At 41.1% G+C, this 13,847-nt stretch overlaps 1 protein-coding gene across 3 annotated transcripts in view; it reads left to right on the plus strand.

The window, feature by feature from the left end:
• The window catches only part of Tbck (TBC1 domain containing kinase), a 158,677-nt gene extending 146,272 nt beyond the window's left edge, over positions 1–12,405 (plus strand). For all 3 annotated transcript variants that reach the window (XM_059266267.1, XM_059266268.1, XM_059266269.1), the window contains one exon: positions 11,850–12,405. In XM_059266267.1, the coding sequence (XP_059122250.1) occupies positions 11,850–11,960 (111 nt within the window). In that variant the 3' untranslated portion in view covers positions 11,961–12,405. The remainder of the gene's footprint in view (positions 1–11,849) is intronic.
• The last annotated feature ends 1,442 nt before the right edge of the window (positions 12,406–13,847 follow it).

The raw sequence follows: 13,847 nt of genomic DNA on the forward strand, positions 1-13,847 counted from the left end.
TGTATGGATGAACCAAATGTGTTAAGTGCCTGCAGCAAAACACTATTTATCCACAAGAAGAATGAACTCACTCACGTCACTGCTAACAATGTGGATGAACAGGAGATCATTAAGTTAATGTAATATGGTAGGCATAGGAAGTCAAATATCCAAAGCCTTGGTCTTTTTGCAGTTGAAGTAGTAGAATAGTGGTTGCCAGAGGTTGAAGTGAATGTAGTGTTGCAGTTAGGTAAGTTTAAATGTGCTGCTGCACAGTGTGATGTTGTAGATAGCCATTATATATAGTCCAAAAGCTAGAAGAAAGGATTTTGAAAGTTTTCATCATAAAGAGATGATAAATGTTTAATGAAATATATATTTTAATCTGATTTAAACACTACACAATCTTTACAGATATTGAAATACTGCTCATTAATATGTACATACTTTTGTTTTTATATACGGATGAAAACTCATTTAAAAGTATATACTCAAAAAAATAATAAGTAGGAATTAATTAATTGAGGAATGGTAAAATTTGTACATTGCAACTACAAAGTATTGCTGAAAGAAATTGCTGATCCAACAACTAATAAATGGGACTGTAGACAGAATTTTCTCCAGTCCTGTCTTGCCCAGCAGTCCAGATGAATCTCTTCCATCCATGGTCCCACAGCCACTTATAAAATAATTACTCAGAGGACTATATTAATTACAACTGTATGGCTTATGGCTCTGGCTTATATTAGCTGGCTCTGTCAACTTAATTCAACCCCATTCCTATTATTCTATGTCTTGCCATGTGGTTTCGTGGCTTACAGGTACTTTCACATCTTCCTTCTTGGGTGGCTGGATCGTGTCTCCCCCGACTCCACTCTCTTTTCTCTGTATCTCTCTTGGATTTCCCGCCTGGCTGTAAGCTTTCTTGTCATAGGCCAAAACAGCTTCTTTATTAACCAATAAGAGCAACACACATTCACAGGGTACAGAAAGACATCCCACAGCATGGGACCTCCTGAAACTGAAAAGCTTCTGTAAGGCAAAGGACACTGTCAGTAAGACAAAACGGCAGCCTACAGCATGGGAAAAGTTCTTCACCAACCCCACATCTGGCAGAGGGCTGATCTCCAAAATATATAAAGGACTCAAGAAGCTAGACATTAAAATATCAAATAATCCAAATTTAAAAATGGGGTACAGATTTAAACAGATAATTCTCAACAAATGAATCTCCAATGGCTGAGATACACTTAAAGAATTGTTCAACATCCTTAGTCATTAGGGAAATGTAAATTAAAATGACTCTGAGATACCATCTTATACCTGTCAAAATGGCTAAGATCAAAAATGCTAATGACAGCTTATGTTGGAGAGGATGTGGAATACGGGGAACATTCCTCCACTGCTGGAGTGCAAACTTGTACAGTCACTTTGGAAATCACTATGGCAGTTTCTCAGAAAATTTGGAATCAATCTACCTTAAGACCCAGAGATACCACTCTTGAGCATATACCCAAAGGATGCTCAATCATACCGTGTGTGTGTGTGTGTGTGTGTGTGTGTGTGTGTGTGTGTGTGTGTATAGAGAGAGAGAGAACATGAGAACTTTCTCAGTTTTTTTTGGGGGGGGGGGGGGGCGCTTGCCAAATTAAATAGTTCCCAAAGCTGAAAAGTCCAAGATCCTGAAGATCCAGTGTCTAGTGAGCATCTATGCTTACTAGCCATAGATGGCCATCTTTTCACTGTGTCTTCCCATGGCAAACAAGGTAAGGAAACTCTCTTAGAGTCTATTTCATCAGGACACCAAGGCTAGGGGTGTAGTTTAGTGGTAGAGCCCTTGCCTAGTGTACATGAGGCCTTGAGTTCATTTCCTAGGATGGAGTGGGGGGAGATGGATGGACGGATGGATGGCCGGACGGTGGATGCATGGATGGATTGGATGGGTGGATGGGTGGATGGGTGGATGGGTGGATGGATGGCAGGCAGTTGATTCTAAGGGTTCTATTCTGGGCTCTCATCACCTACCCTAGGCCTTTCCTCATAATGCTATCACTATGGCTATCAAAATGAGAACCAAATTAAGAATGCAGACCCAGACGGTTACCCTCTTATTAGTGCCATCTCCTTTCTTTCTCAAGCTCTTCCTCCTAGTCTTTAACAGATTATTCTACTACACCTGTGTGCTGAAAAGACTAAATGATTCCTAAAGCACTTAAAGCCAATTGAGCATACAGATAGATTGTTCCTATAGAAACCTTTGTAACTCCAGATAATCGCTACATAGCTCTTCAAATTTATGTATTTTAACAATTTCTATGGGGTCTTTTATATTTTTAGAAAATGTAATGCATGTCTTTATAGTTGTTCTCAAACCTCTAGGTAAAGAGTAGGAAGCAAATCTCCATTGTCAGTTCCAGGTAATTCCTTCCCACTTTATTAACTTATATACATTAGCTGTGGTTAGCCTTGGACTTCTCCCTGACTTTTTCTATGCCGTGCTTGTCCCTGAATATTTCAGCCTGTGGGTTTATATGAGAAAAGAAGGAAAGTTTTAAATATTAGTGCAGCTTGAACATGTTGAACACTGTATAAAAGGTAAGATAACAGTGAAAACTCTTCTACATAATTCTGGTTCACGGGATGATGGGCAGTGACTTCCGTCAATAGACCTGTGAACTGAAAACTGTCCTGTAGCTATTCAGAAGCTACTATCCTCATAGCTTTTCAGAAGCTTTATGGAGTAAAACATCATCATCATCTATATAGAAATGTAGTAAAGGAAACCATAACTCCCCAGTCCAGACTTTGACCGTTTTACTTATCTTGTTTACTAGAAGTATTCCATCTAAGGTGTGGTCAGCCCCTAGAGCCAGCTCATTTCCATTTTCAATTTTCCAGAACAACTGCCAAGTCATCCTCTGGGTGCTTACTTCCGTGCCCTGCTAAGAAGAAAAGTTATCTTGTCCCAGTCTGTGTTATTCTACCTACCTACCCTGCCCTCCCACCACTTAATTACTCCTAGCCACAGGAATGTGTGTGGCTGAACAAGAGACTAAGCTTAGGAGCCCTCTTTCCTGACCCGTGGAGGTTGGAACTTGACTGTGATCCATCACAGCCCTAAATGTTTTGAATTTGAGTTTTTATCATATACATTCTTTTCAGAGCATAGTCAACATCATGGAACATGACCAGGGGCTAGCACACTGTTCTCAGTTGTCCAGTATAAACAAAAGATGATAGATGATTATTGCTGAATTCACTTCCTTGATACACAGATCAAAAGGAAATATACCAGGAGACTCTTTAGGTCTTCTGACACACAGTGTTATTAGATGATGGAATTTTATCAGAAATGCTATTCTCTAACATGAGCCAGTGTACATTTTCTTAGGTATAAGAACTATTTCAAATAACATTGCTATCATACTTACTTTTTAAATTTTTTTTCTCTAAAGTCAAGACTGGTGGGAGTTCTTTGACTGTATAAGCAATTTTTAAGCAATAACTTAGGGTTCTATGGAAGACCATCATACAAAAATCCTAAGTGTTAAGTGAGTATCTTAAATTTTTAAATGAAATTAATTAATATAAAAGAAAAGTTTTTAACTAGAGTGCACTGTACATTTGGGAAGTCTTTGAATCTGTTGAAAATATGTAAATTTATATATTATGCTATTTTTGAGAGAAAGACAGTTATTCTATGATTGGCAAAGGGATATATGACCTGATAACTATAAAGACTTGCAGTATGGGCCTACATCATGGGGGCATCCAGGTGTTCATTCACCAAGTACTACCTTATATCTCATTTGTCTGCTTTTTAAATCTGAATGTATATAATTGCTGAATGTTGTAACTGTAAATTCTTTTATTTAGAAAAGTAAATAAGGAAAAGGAAGAGGAATTTCTGGAATTATATATCTGGAATTTCTATAGACCAGAGCAATGAAAACAGTCTTGAAAAAAAGGTTTACTCACATTGTATGGGAATTAGACCATGGAAGGCAGGGATAGAAGCAGGAAAACCAGTTAAGAGTTGAATGGCTATAATCTAGGGATCAAATAATAGGTCATTTGGGCTATTCCAGTATAGTAGGTGATAAGGAATGATCACATTCTGAATATGTTTTGAGGGTTAAAATCTATATGGAGGGCACAGGGAAGAAAATATCAGCTTTATTGCCTAACTAGCGGGAGGAATGAGTTGCCATTTCCTGAGATGAAGGAGGTTGAGGTAGAAGTGGCTAGAAACCACTGGTTGTCTACATTTGAGTGGACAATAGGTCTAGGATGGACGGGCTAATGAGCTTATAGCTTAGGGAGGAGACAGTTCAGTTACGAGTGTATAGATGAGAGTTAAGCCCTGAAACTAAATGAAACCACATAGCTGATGAATGCATATGCGGAAGACAAAGCCAGGGGCCAGAGAAGATGGACAGAAAACACACAGCAGCTCGTGAGTTAGTATGAGAATCAGATGAGGCTGGAAGACTAAGGACTGATGGAAGAAAGTTTTGAGAAAGGGAGGAGGCATAGTCAAATGTGTCAGTGACACTGATGGGTGAAGTGGAATTCCAGCCAAAGTAACCCTAATGATGGGATCTGGCAATACATAACATGTTAATAGGCTTGGTAGACGTATTGGGGAGTGATAGGGACAAAAGTTTCAGAGAACAGGCCTCATGAAAAGAAATGGAGAAACAGAATAAAACTAGAAGTAAAAGAAATTCAAAGGGCATCTGTCACATTGTGTGGACCTTGTAATTGGTTATTTTCTTACTCTTTACTTTTGGGGGGCCTACCACCCAGCTCCCAAATAAACACGGAGTCTTATTCTTACTTATAAATGCCTGGCCTTAGCTTGGCTTGTTTCTAGTCAACTGTTCTTAACCTAAATTATCCCATCTACCTTTTGCCTCTGGGCTTTTATCTTTCTCTATTTCAGTATCCCTTTCTTTACTTCTTACTCCATGGCTGGCTATGTAGCTGGGTGGCTGGCCCCTTGAGTCCTTCTCTCATTCCTTGATCTCCTCCCAGATGTCTCCCCCTATTCATTCTCTCTGCCTGACAGCCCCACCTATCCTTTCTCCTGCCTCACTATTGGCCATTCAGGTCTTTATTAGACCATCAGGTATTTTAGACAGGAACAGTAGCACAGCTTCACAGAGTTAAACAAATGCAACACATCTTTGCATCATTAAACAAATATTCTACAGCATAAATGAATGTAACAATTTTAAATTAATATTTCACAACAGGAACTTGCTTGGATCCAATTCAAATAACTCAAGTAAGCAAATATTGAAGACTAGGTGGATGTGTGGAAGATAACCTGTCTCTGTAGCCCAAGCTGGCCTCAAACTTGTAACTGTCTCCAGCTGCACCCTCCAGCAGTATACCTCCAAACCTGGCTATTGTTATTCTCTAAATGTGATACCACTGGTATTATATATATTTAAATCTTTTCATTTTAAACAACTTATATGTTAAATGTTACAGTTTCCAGAATTTGCATCAAAGAAATAAAAGAGTGACAAGATTATATGGGAGTAATAATGGAGTAAATTCACTGCAAGTTTTGATCAGTAAGCTGAGCTGTGAACTCACTATACCATTCTAGTCTGTTTTTATATGTTTTAGCATGTTTCTTTATAAAAAGGAAAAGAAAAATAATGGGAAGAAATGAAGTTAAGGTAGCAACTATAGACAACAGAAAGTTAAAACACAGAAATAGATTTCATTCACTATAGTTGGTCATGTCACTCTATGTAACACAAACTGTTAAAAAAAAAAAACATTTAAAACAGACTGTTATACTATCAAATTTCCTAATCCCAAAATTAGGTTGTTCAAAAACAGAAACAATGTTTATCTGCTTGTTGTAGCCCAAATGTATACCACATTATGGATTTCAAATCTCATAGATTCTATTAGAATAGTTGTCTCTGTAACAGTTGTGTCTCAAAAACCTGGGTTATGTAATGACTTTTTTTTTTGTAAACTTTCTCATCTTTTTTACTGAAGAATTAACATTTTCTATTTGTTGTGGTTTCAACATCCTTGCCAAAATTATGTTGAAACTCACTTGTTACTAACATAATGACATATAGGACCTTTAGAACTAGATCAGCATACTGCCCTTGTGAAGAAAGTGGGCCAGGAATGGGTTGGTTACCATGACAGCAGGCTCCTGATAGAGGGAAGTTTTACCATCTGTCTTGTGTGCTCACCTGAACTTCTGCCATGTTAAGATGGTCCAGAGGCCCTCACCTGATGTGGCCCCTCAGTACTGAACTCACCCTGTTCCAGAACTGTTTGAGATAAGCTTTCATCATACATTACCTAGTCTGTGATACTGTTACAGCAGCAGAGAATCTGCTCAAGTGCCAGTGTGCACCGTTCCTGTGGTTGCCCGGTGTGTCCTGTACTTTGCACAACTGCCCATGGCGGGGTGTGAAGTGATGAAGGAGCATGGCCTCCCCTTCTTGGCTTTGCAGTGTTGCTGTTTTCATCTTTCAGTGAAATTACAAAGGAAGGAAAAAGGAGCCACTTAGTTGTCACTGCATATTATCTCTGTGAAAACTCACTTCACATTATATGAAGTACAAATAAACTCCTCCACTAAGTCAGAAGAAATATGCAAATACAAAAATAACAGGGATAGACACTAATCTCAGTTATGGAGAACACAGTAAGAATAGGAACGAGGGGAGGCATTCAGAATCACACCTGACCAGGTAGTGATGGGAAGAAATCAATGGAGTATTAGATATGCCATGCCAGTCTCTCGCTCTGATCAAGGCCTTCAGGAGCAGTCCCAGAAATGTCTTCAGTAATCCAGACAAGACAACATTGTGCTAGTCAGACAAGTTTGCTGTAACGAAGACTTGAGAAAAAGCACGCCAAAGGGTGAATACCTTCTCTGGGCCCATAGATTTAGAGGTCTGTGATGAGGGTGTTGACTGAGCAGAGCCACTTCCCGCATAGAGCCTAGGAAGCAGAAAGAAGGAATGTCCATTTTCTCTTTCACTTCTTGGCCCTCAGCCTGTGGGATACTGCTGGCCACTTTCAGGGCAGGTCCACCTTTCTCAGTCATCTATGGAAGCACACTCGTGGACACACCCAGAAATGTGTTTAACCTAGGCACTTGTCAATTCCATCAGGATCATAGACAGGATTCATGATCACAGCATGCTGTTTAAATCAACACAGAGAAATCTTTTTCTTATCTCAAACTTGTATGACTTAGGGTCTTGACAAATTCTTACAAACTGGTTAAAGAATTCACAAGCATTACCAATGTACCATGGCCAAATGTTGCAATACTGATTGTGTTCCATATTTTCGGCATTCCAGAATGCCAAGAGGACTCATAAGGCCAGCACAGCACTGGCCTCAACTCTGCCTCAAATAAGTGCATAACTCCAGCTACTCATTACAGTATTCTTTCAAGTTCTCTCACTTGGTACCATGCCCATCCAGAAATAGTATTACCATCCCCCAAATGTAGCATTACTAGGGAAGTTAGGAAGACAAGACTCCTCTGGGTTTGAGCAATGTGTTGTTCAGCTTTCTACAGCCCCATATTGGAATGCCAAAATGTTGGGAGTTGTTTTTGCCTTTTTGGGGGGCCCACCACCCAGCTCCCAAATAAATCACACACAGAGGCTTATTCTTGATTATAAATGCTCAGTCTTAGCTTGACTTGTTTCTTGCAAGCTTTTCTTAAATTATCCCATCTACCTTTTACCTCTGGGTTTTTTTCCTTTTCTTACTTCTGTAATCTTACTTTCACTATTACTCTGTGGCTGGCTGTGTGGCTCGCCCCTAAAATTCTCCTCTCCTTGTTCTCTTGCTCTTTCTTTTTTCTCCTCTTCTTTTTCCCCTCTATATTCTCTCTCTACCTGCCAGCCCTTCCTATCCTTTCTCTGGCCTTGCTGTGGGCCATTCAGCTCTTTATTAGACCAAGCAGGTGTTTTAGAGAGGCAAAGTATCACAGCTTCACAGAGTTAAACAAATGCAACATAAAAAAAAGTAACACATATTAAAATAACATTCTACAACAGCAGTGTGTTTGTTAACTGCCCTGTCTCCAGTATGAACTTCATAAAGCCAAAGGTTAGATCAGGCGACTTAGTTGTCCCTCTGTGGTGGCTTGAATGAGAATGGCCCTCTGTTCCTCCCTACACCTTGCTGAACTCTGGGCTTTGCTTGCTTGCTCTGCTTGTTCGCTGTCACTTGGCTTTCTGCATGATCCTATTCAGTGCTTCTCTTACACCTTCTCTAACCTCAGCTTACCATATCTTGGCCTAAATAACCTCAAGTACTCTGGCTACCCCAAAATCCTACTTCACTCATTTTCCTGCTCCACAGAAATTGATTTCCTTTGGACAAACATACCTATCTCTTAGTCCAAGCTAAGATACAGGATAAGGAAAACAAAATGGAATGGCACCTACCAAACCCTGCCATGTGCTGTGGTTTGAGGTGTGCTTACCCAACTCTAGACATGTGTACCAGCACCAGAGAGTACTGACCAGAGCTGTGATAAAAACACAAGACCTTCATCCTCTTTGCATGGGCATACTGCCCACATGTTTAGACTGTCCACAGTCTAAACATCCCTAAACCTCCCAGCAGTGTCCAGATCTATAGGGATCTTTCCCTATAGACCTTGGCTGTACAGCCCATTCTTCCCCCACTGGACTACACTGTAAGAATTGAAGCTTTGGATCTCAGACTAACTGACCTATGATGAATCCCATTGTCCAGTATTGGCTCAGTATTGACTGACACTGAAATCAGCTAGGGTGGGCTCTAAGCAAACAACTGGTGCTGGAGCACAGCCTCAAAAACTCATTACCAGTGTGGAATAGACCTTGATATTGCTGCTTTATGAAAAGCACCAGACAGTTCTGCTGGCTTTATCCCCCAGCCCACTGGAGCACCCTGAACTTCCACCAAGGGTACTAGCTCAGTATGTCCGGGTGTGTGCTTTCCCTGTAGAGTCTACAGTCTCTAGACCTTTCCTCCTATGGCCAGTCTCTCCAGCATTTGCTGAGGCTGCTGAAGGTCTGCCCCCTGAAGAGGGGAGGATAGAACCAACAAATGCCTACATGTGTGGTTCTCCCTGTCCCACCACAGATCTCCATATGTGACTTGACTTTTTATCACAGTGAAAGCCAAACCCAGCATGTTCAAAGACATTTCTTTCCTTTCTAACCTATAAAGCTCTCACCAAAATACTGTCTGATCAGTGTAACAACTTCCATCATCAAATTTGAATTCCTATTCACTTCAGGAGTCAGTAATGAAAAAGTAATGAAGTGAAAAGGCGGTGGGGGACAGCTTCCTCAGCACCTGTTTAAGTCAGAAATGCTACCAAGTGCCCTAATGACTGCTTTTGTAGCCCCATATTGCTTTATGTTAATTGTTTGATTACCGTCTCCTCCATTCATAAATACCTGAAAACCTGGAACAGTGTCTAATACTGACGGGACGCTCAGGGAAGTGAGCAACTGGGGAAAAAGAAGGGCTGGGGTGGGAAAGAGGAAAAGATGTAGCCGTGGTTCTGCAGCGGGACCAGTATTTGACATGGACGACTGGAACCACAAAGAATGAGAGCAGCACTCCCAATCTTGTGTGCAAATCCAACAGTTGCTTTTTTTTTTTTCTTTACTGCAATGCAGTTTGGATCCTCTCAAGGCAATCCGAACATCTTCTGTCTCCTCGTGCTCCCATTCTGCCTCCCTTCTCAGACCACCCACGTAGCAGCAGCCTGGCTGTTTCCCATTGCTTCCCTCTGCCGAGGTTGCCATTCCAACTTTCCAGCTTTACAGCAACCTGGTTGTTATGTCCATCGATAATAGGGACTCTTTACAGCTTTACACCACCAGTTAAGAGATTAGTTAAATGTACACTAGTCCTTCCCCACTCATTTTCTCACTTCTAAGGTGTTTTTTTTTTTAAGTGCTGAAAGCTGGGTGCTTCCCCACAAGGCCCTTCAGTATGCCATGTTTATCTAGGATTTCCAGCCTCCATGGTAATTGTACTGCTCCATGTGGGAAAGTACAGCTGTGCCAGTAATCATTGGTATGGCACACTGCTGCCTGTACATTCAGGTGGATGAATCTGGTGCCGCTGTTCTTGAGGACTAGACTTCAAAGACAAGCAAGCAAGGCCAGGCAGAAGAGGAGCTCACTGTGGCCTGTGGGACACCTTTCTGCATGCAGTAGCACAATTTCCCCAACATTATTTCTGACTAAGGATTTCCAGCTGGTACTTTAACGGAGCATAGGATTTGAACTGTAAATGGTAATACGAGTCGCAAGGGACTAGAGTGAGTGATGGAGAAAGAGGCGTGGTCAGCAATATTGGCATCCGTTTATGTGAACTGCTGTGAGGAATGCTGTAACCACAGTCCAGCAATACATCCTCTGCCTACACACTGACACCTCTATCCTTTTTGTCTTAAGACAGTATTTTGTACAGTTGTCCCTGAAATTTATGGGGTCTTGGGTTTTTTTATATATCTTTTATATTCATCTGTTTATTTTGTTTGTCTTTATGGGCTCATGCACCATAAGGGAGATGTCTTTTAAAGTGTACGTTCTTGAGTCTCAGGTTAATAAAACACAGTCTCTGGATCTGAGGCCTTGAACATATCCTAACCAAACTACTCAGTTGGCTCTTTTGATCCCTAAGCTTGGACCACTGTGCTGAAACCTAACTATTAAGCCTCAAATATCTGCAGGAAGCAATAGCCCTATGAGCAGACACTAATCATCTTTGTTGAAATACCTAAGGTCAGGATTTGTGGAGTGATGAGAAAGAAGTGTAGGCTACAAGCTGCCAAGGAGAAGGAAGGGCATCCTACCAAGAAAAAGGAATAAAGACAGAAGAGTTGAGGAGCCAAAGGAAAACTTGCCTCCATATTTTTCCCCAGGTTTAGTAGTTATTTGTCATGATTTAGTTCAACATAGCAAATGTATGTTGACCTCTTGTCATGGACCAACACTGGGAATAAAAGGAAGTAGAACTGAGCCACTTCCCTCAAGGGGGTTACAGTTTGGTAAAGGAAGCTCTTAAAATGAGTCATTCGGATAAGTTCGGTAAGACCAAAGGTTGAGGATCAAGTTAAAATCTTTGAGAGCTAAGAGAGACCCTAACAGAGAGAAGGTTAATACTGCACAGGAGAACCAGTCTAGACAGTGACAGGAAAACAGGCCAGCACTTCAGGAGTACAGTGAATGGGGAAGGGCAGTCAGGGACCCTGGAGAGGCCAAGTCTGGCAGAAGTCTGTGTCTATATAGCTTTTATAGAATCCTGTGGGCCAGCCATCTAGAAGGTCTCCTGGATGAGGCCTTATGTATTTCAAGTTGATGATCTCAAAACGTTCATTTAATTTCTTCAAAAACATGCTACAGCCAGAGTGTGCTCTCTCTCAGACATTCTACATAGAACTGTTGTGATATTTTACCATAATATTAAAACGTGTTCAAAGTAGATTTGGGGCTGCTTTAGCTGTCATGGAAGGTTATAAAGGAACATCATCAGAAAGGAGTGGCTGTAAGTCCCTGGGCAAGAGGCTAAGGAGCTAGGAGGAACTCACTCTCTCTACAGCCTTTGTGCTGCATTCAGTTAAAGTCACCTGTTAAAGCACATCAGAACAGACAGCCACGTTTATACCATAGCATAAGGAGGTTTTTAACAATAAGTAGATGATTTAGTTTATGTTAAAAGACGAATTACCTATGCAAATGTGATAATAGCAACTATTGCTATAAAAATACCTTTGTCTCACAGCCTGATAAAAACCACGATGTTGAAGAAATCCTGGAATGCCTTCTCTAACACTTTCCTCTTTTCAGTTCGCAGCTCACCTTGTGAAGATGAAATATCCAAGAGTCTGCACCCTAGATGGTGGAATTAATAAGATTAAGCCAACAGGACTCCTCACTGTCCCTTCTCCTCAGATCTGAAAGACCAAGGGCATGGCTGACAAGGAGAGAGTGGCGTGGCCCCCTGAAGCACAACTCTTCACAGTCTGTCACACTGACGTACAAATGGACATCCAGACCACTGCAATGCCACAAAGTTTTGTCATGAGATACTTTGGTAAATTTTGTGAGTCAGACGTTCACCTGTCTGGGCAAGAAACTTGACTGTACATGTATTGCCGAAAGAATTTTCTTAATAGTGGAATCTGATCATGTATTTTTACCACACTGCCACATAAAGCCAGAGGAATTCCGCTGACAGGGCAGATCTAGCATTATCAAGAATCCGAGATGCACTGAGAAAGCAGCATCCACTGCACTGAGCAAACTGTCCGAACAAAGGGGTTCAGAAATACGCCGTGAACTCACCCCCTCTTCATGATCGCAGAAATCAGAAAGCTATTCATAATAAACGTGGCATTTGTTAACTCACAAACAAGGTTTGTGTGTGTGTGTGTGTGTGTAGTCCATTGTGACTCTCAGAGAATGGAATCTCAGAAACCAGCCATATTTGATAACTTGTTTGTCCACTTCCCGTAACGGCACTCAGAGAGACTCAAACAGCTTTTTGGTCTAGCACACACAAGTCTGCACAGGCAGAGACTATAATCTTATCTCTATTATGATGCAGAGCCGGCGTCTCGTCCTACTGCTCTACCACAGAACAGCATTCTCTTTGTGGTAAATACAGCTCCTCAGACTGTGGCAGCGTGCACAGGTCTAAGCCAGGCAGGGTCCCAGCGCTGAGAGAAAAAATGGACACAAGCTCCTGCCCCTAACCCAGAAGCCATCTCAGGTTAATAACCACTCACAAAGAAGAATTAGTTTCTCCAAAGGAGTCTCACTGGATATATAAACCACACTCAAGGTCAGGCCCCATGCCCAGCAGTAGATGGCCAACACAACATGCACTCAATTGTATTTTTGGAGTTTGTTTGTTTTTTGTTGTTGTTGGGTTTGTTTGGTTTGGTTTAGTGTTGCTTTGTTTAGGCATTTTTTACCTAATTTTTTGTTTTACATATCACTGTTTCTGATTTTGTGTTTTTATGGTTTTCATTTGTGTGTGTGTATGGGTATATATGTGTTTCTTTGTACTGTTTTTGTTTGTTTTGTTTGAATCTGATTTGTTTTTATTTGCCTTTTTTTTCTAAATAGAAAAAAAAAAGTATGGAGTTGGAAGGGTGGGGAGGATCTGGGAGGGGATAAGGTAGGGGAAACCATGATAGAATATAGTTAGTATGGAGAGAAAATGATTTTAGTTTTTTAAAAAAGGCTCCTCAGCTCCCATGGTTATGTCTGCAATCTACAGGGAAAGGAATGAAGGAGGGCAGACAGAGAAGGCAGAATAGGAGGGAAAGGAAGGAGCATGGGCAAGGGAGAAAGGACAGCTCCTGCTGTCACGCAGCGGCCTGATGGTACACATTCGCTGCAGCCAGGGAATGACAGGGAGAGCTGAGATTACAGCCTCTGGCTGAGAGCCATCTCTGCAGCTCAGAACCCTGATGACACTGGGAAGAGAAAATGTGTACTGAGAGCCAGCCAGGAGCCTCTGCCTCAGCCGCATTACTTGAAAAATTAAGGCCCGAGCTTTACAGAATTGTATAGACCACAAATACGTAATCAGAAAAACGAAGACATTTCATCGTTTGAAAGAGGAACATTCTTTTTTCGGCTTTCTGAAATGGGAATATATCTTATAACTAGTGAAATAGGTTCTTTAGTTTCAATTTTGCTTCAGAAATACTCCCTCTTCATAACTTCCGTTCCTCTTCAGAGTGAAGACTGTCTACTCTGAACATCTGTAGAAGCAGCTCACGTTTCCGGGCCATGATTTCGTTCTTACTGTTACTGTCTTGACTCATTTGCATC

This window comes from Peromyscus eremicus, chromosome 6, assembly GCF_949786415.1.
Source record: "Peromyscus eremicus chromosome 6, PerEre_H2_v1, whole genome shotgun sequence".
Taxonomy (NCBI): Eukaryota; Metazoa; Chordata; class Mammalia; order Rodentia; family Cricetidae; genus Peromyscus; species Peromyscus eremicus.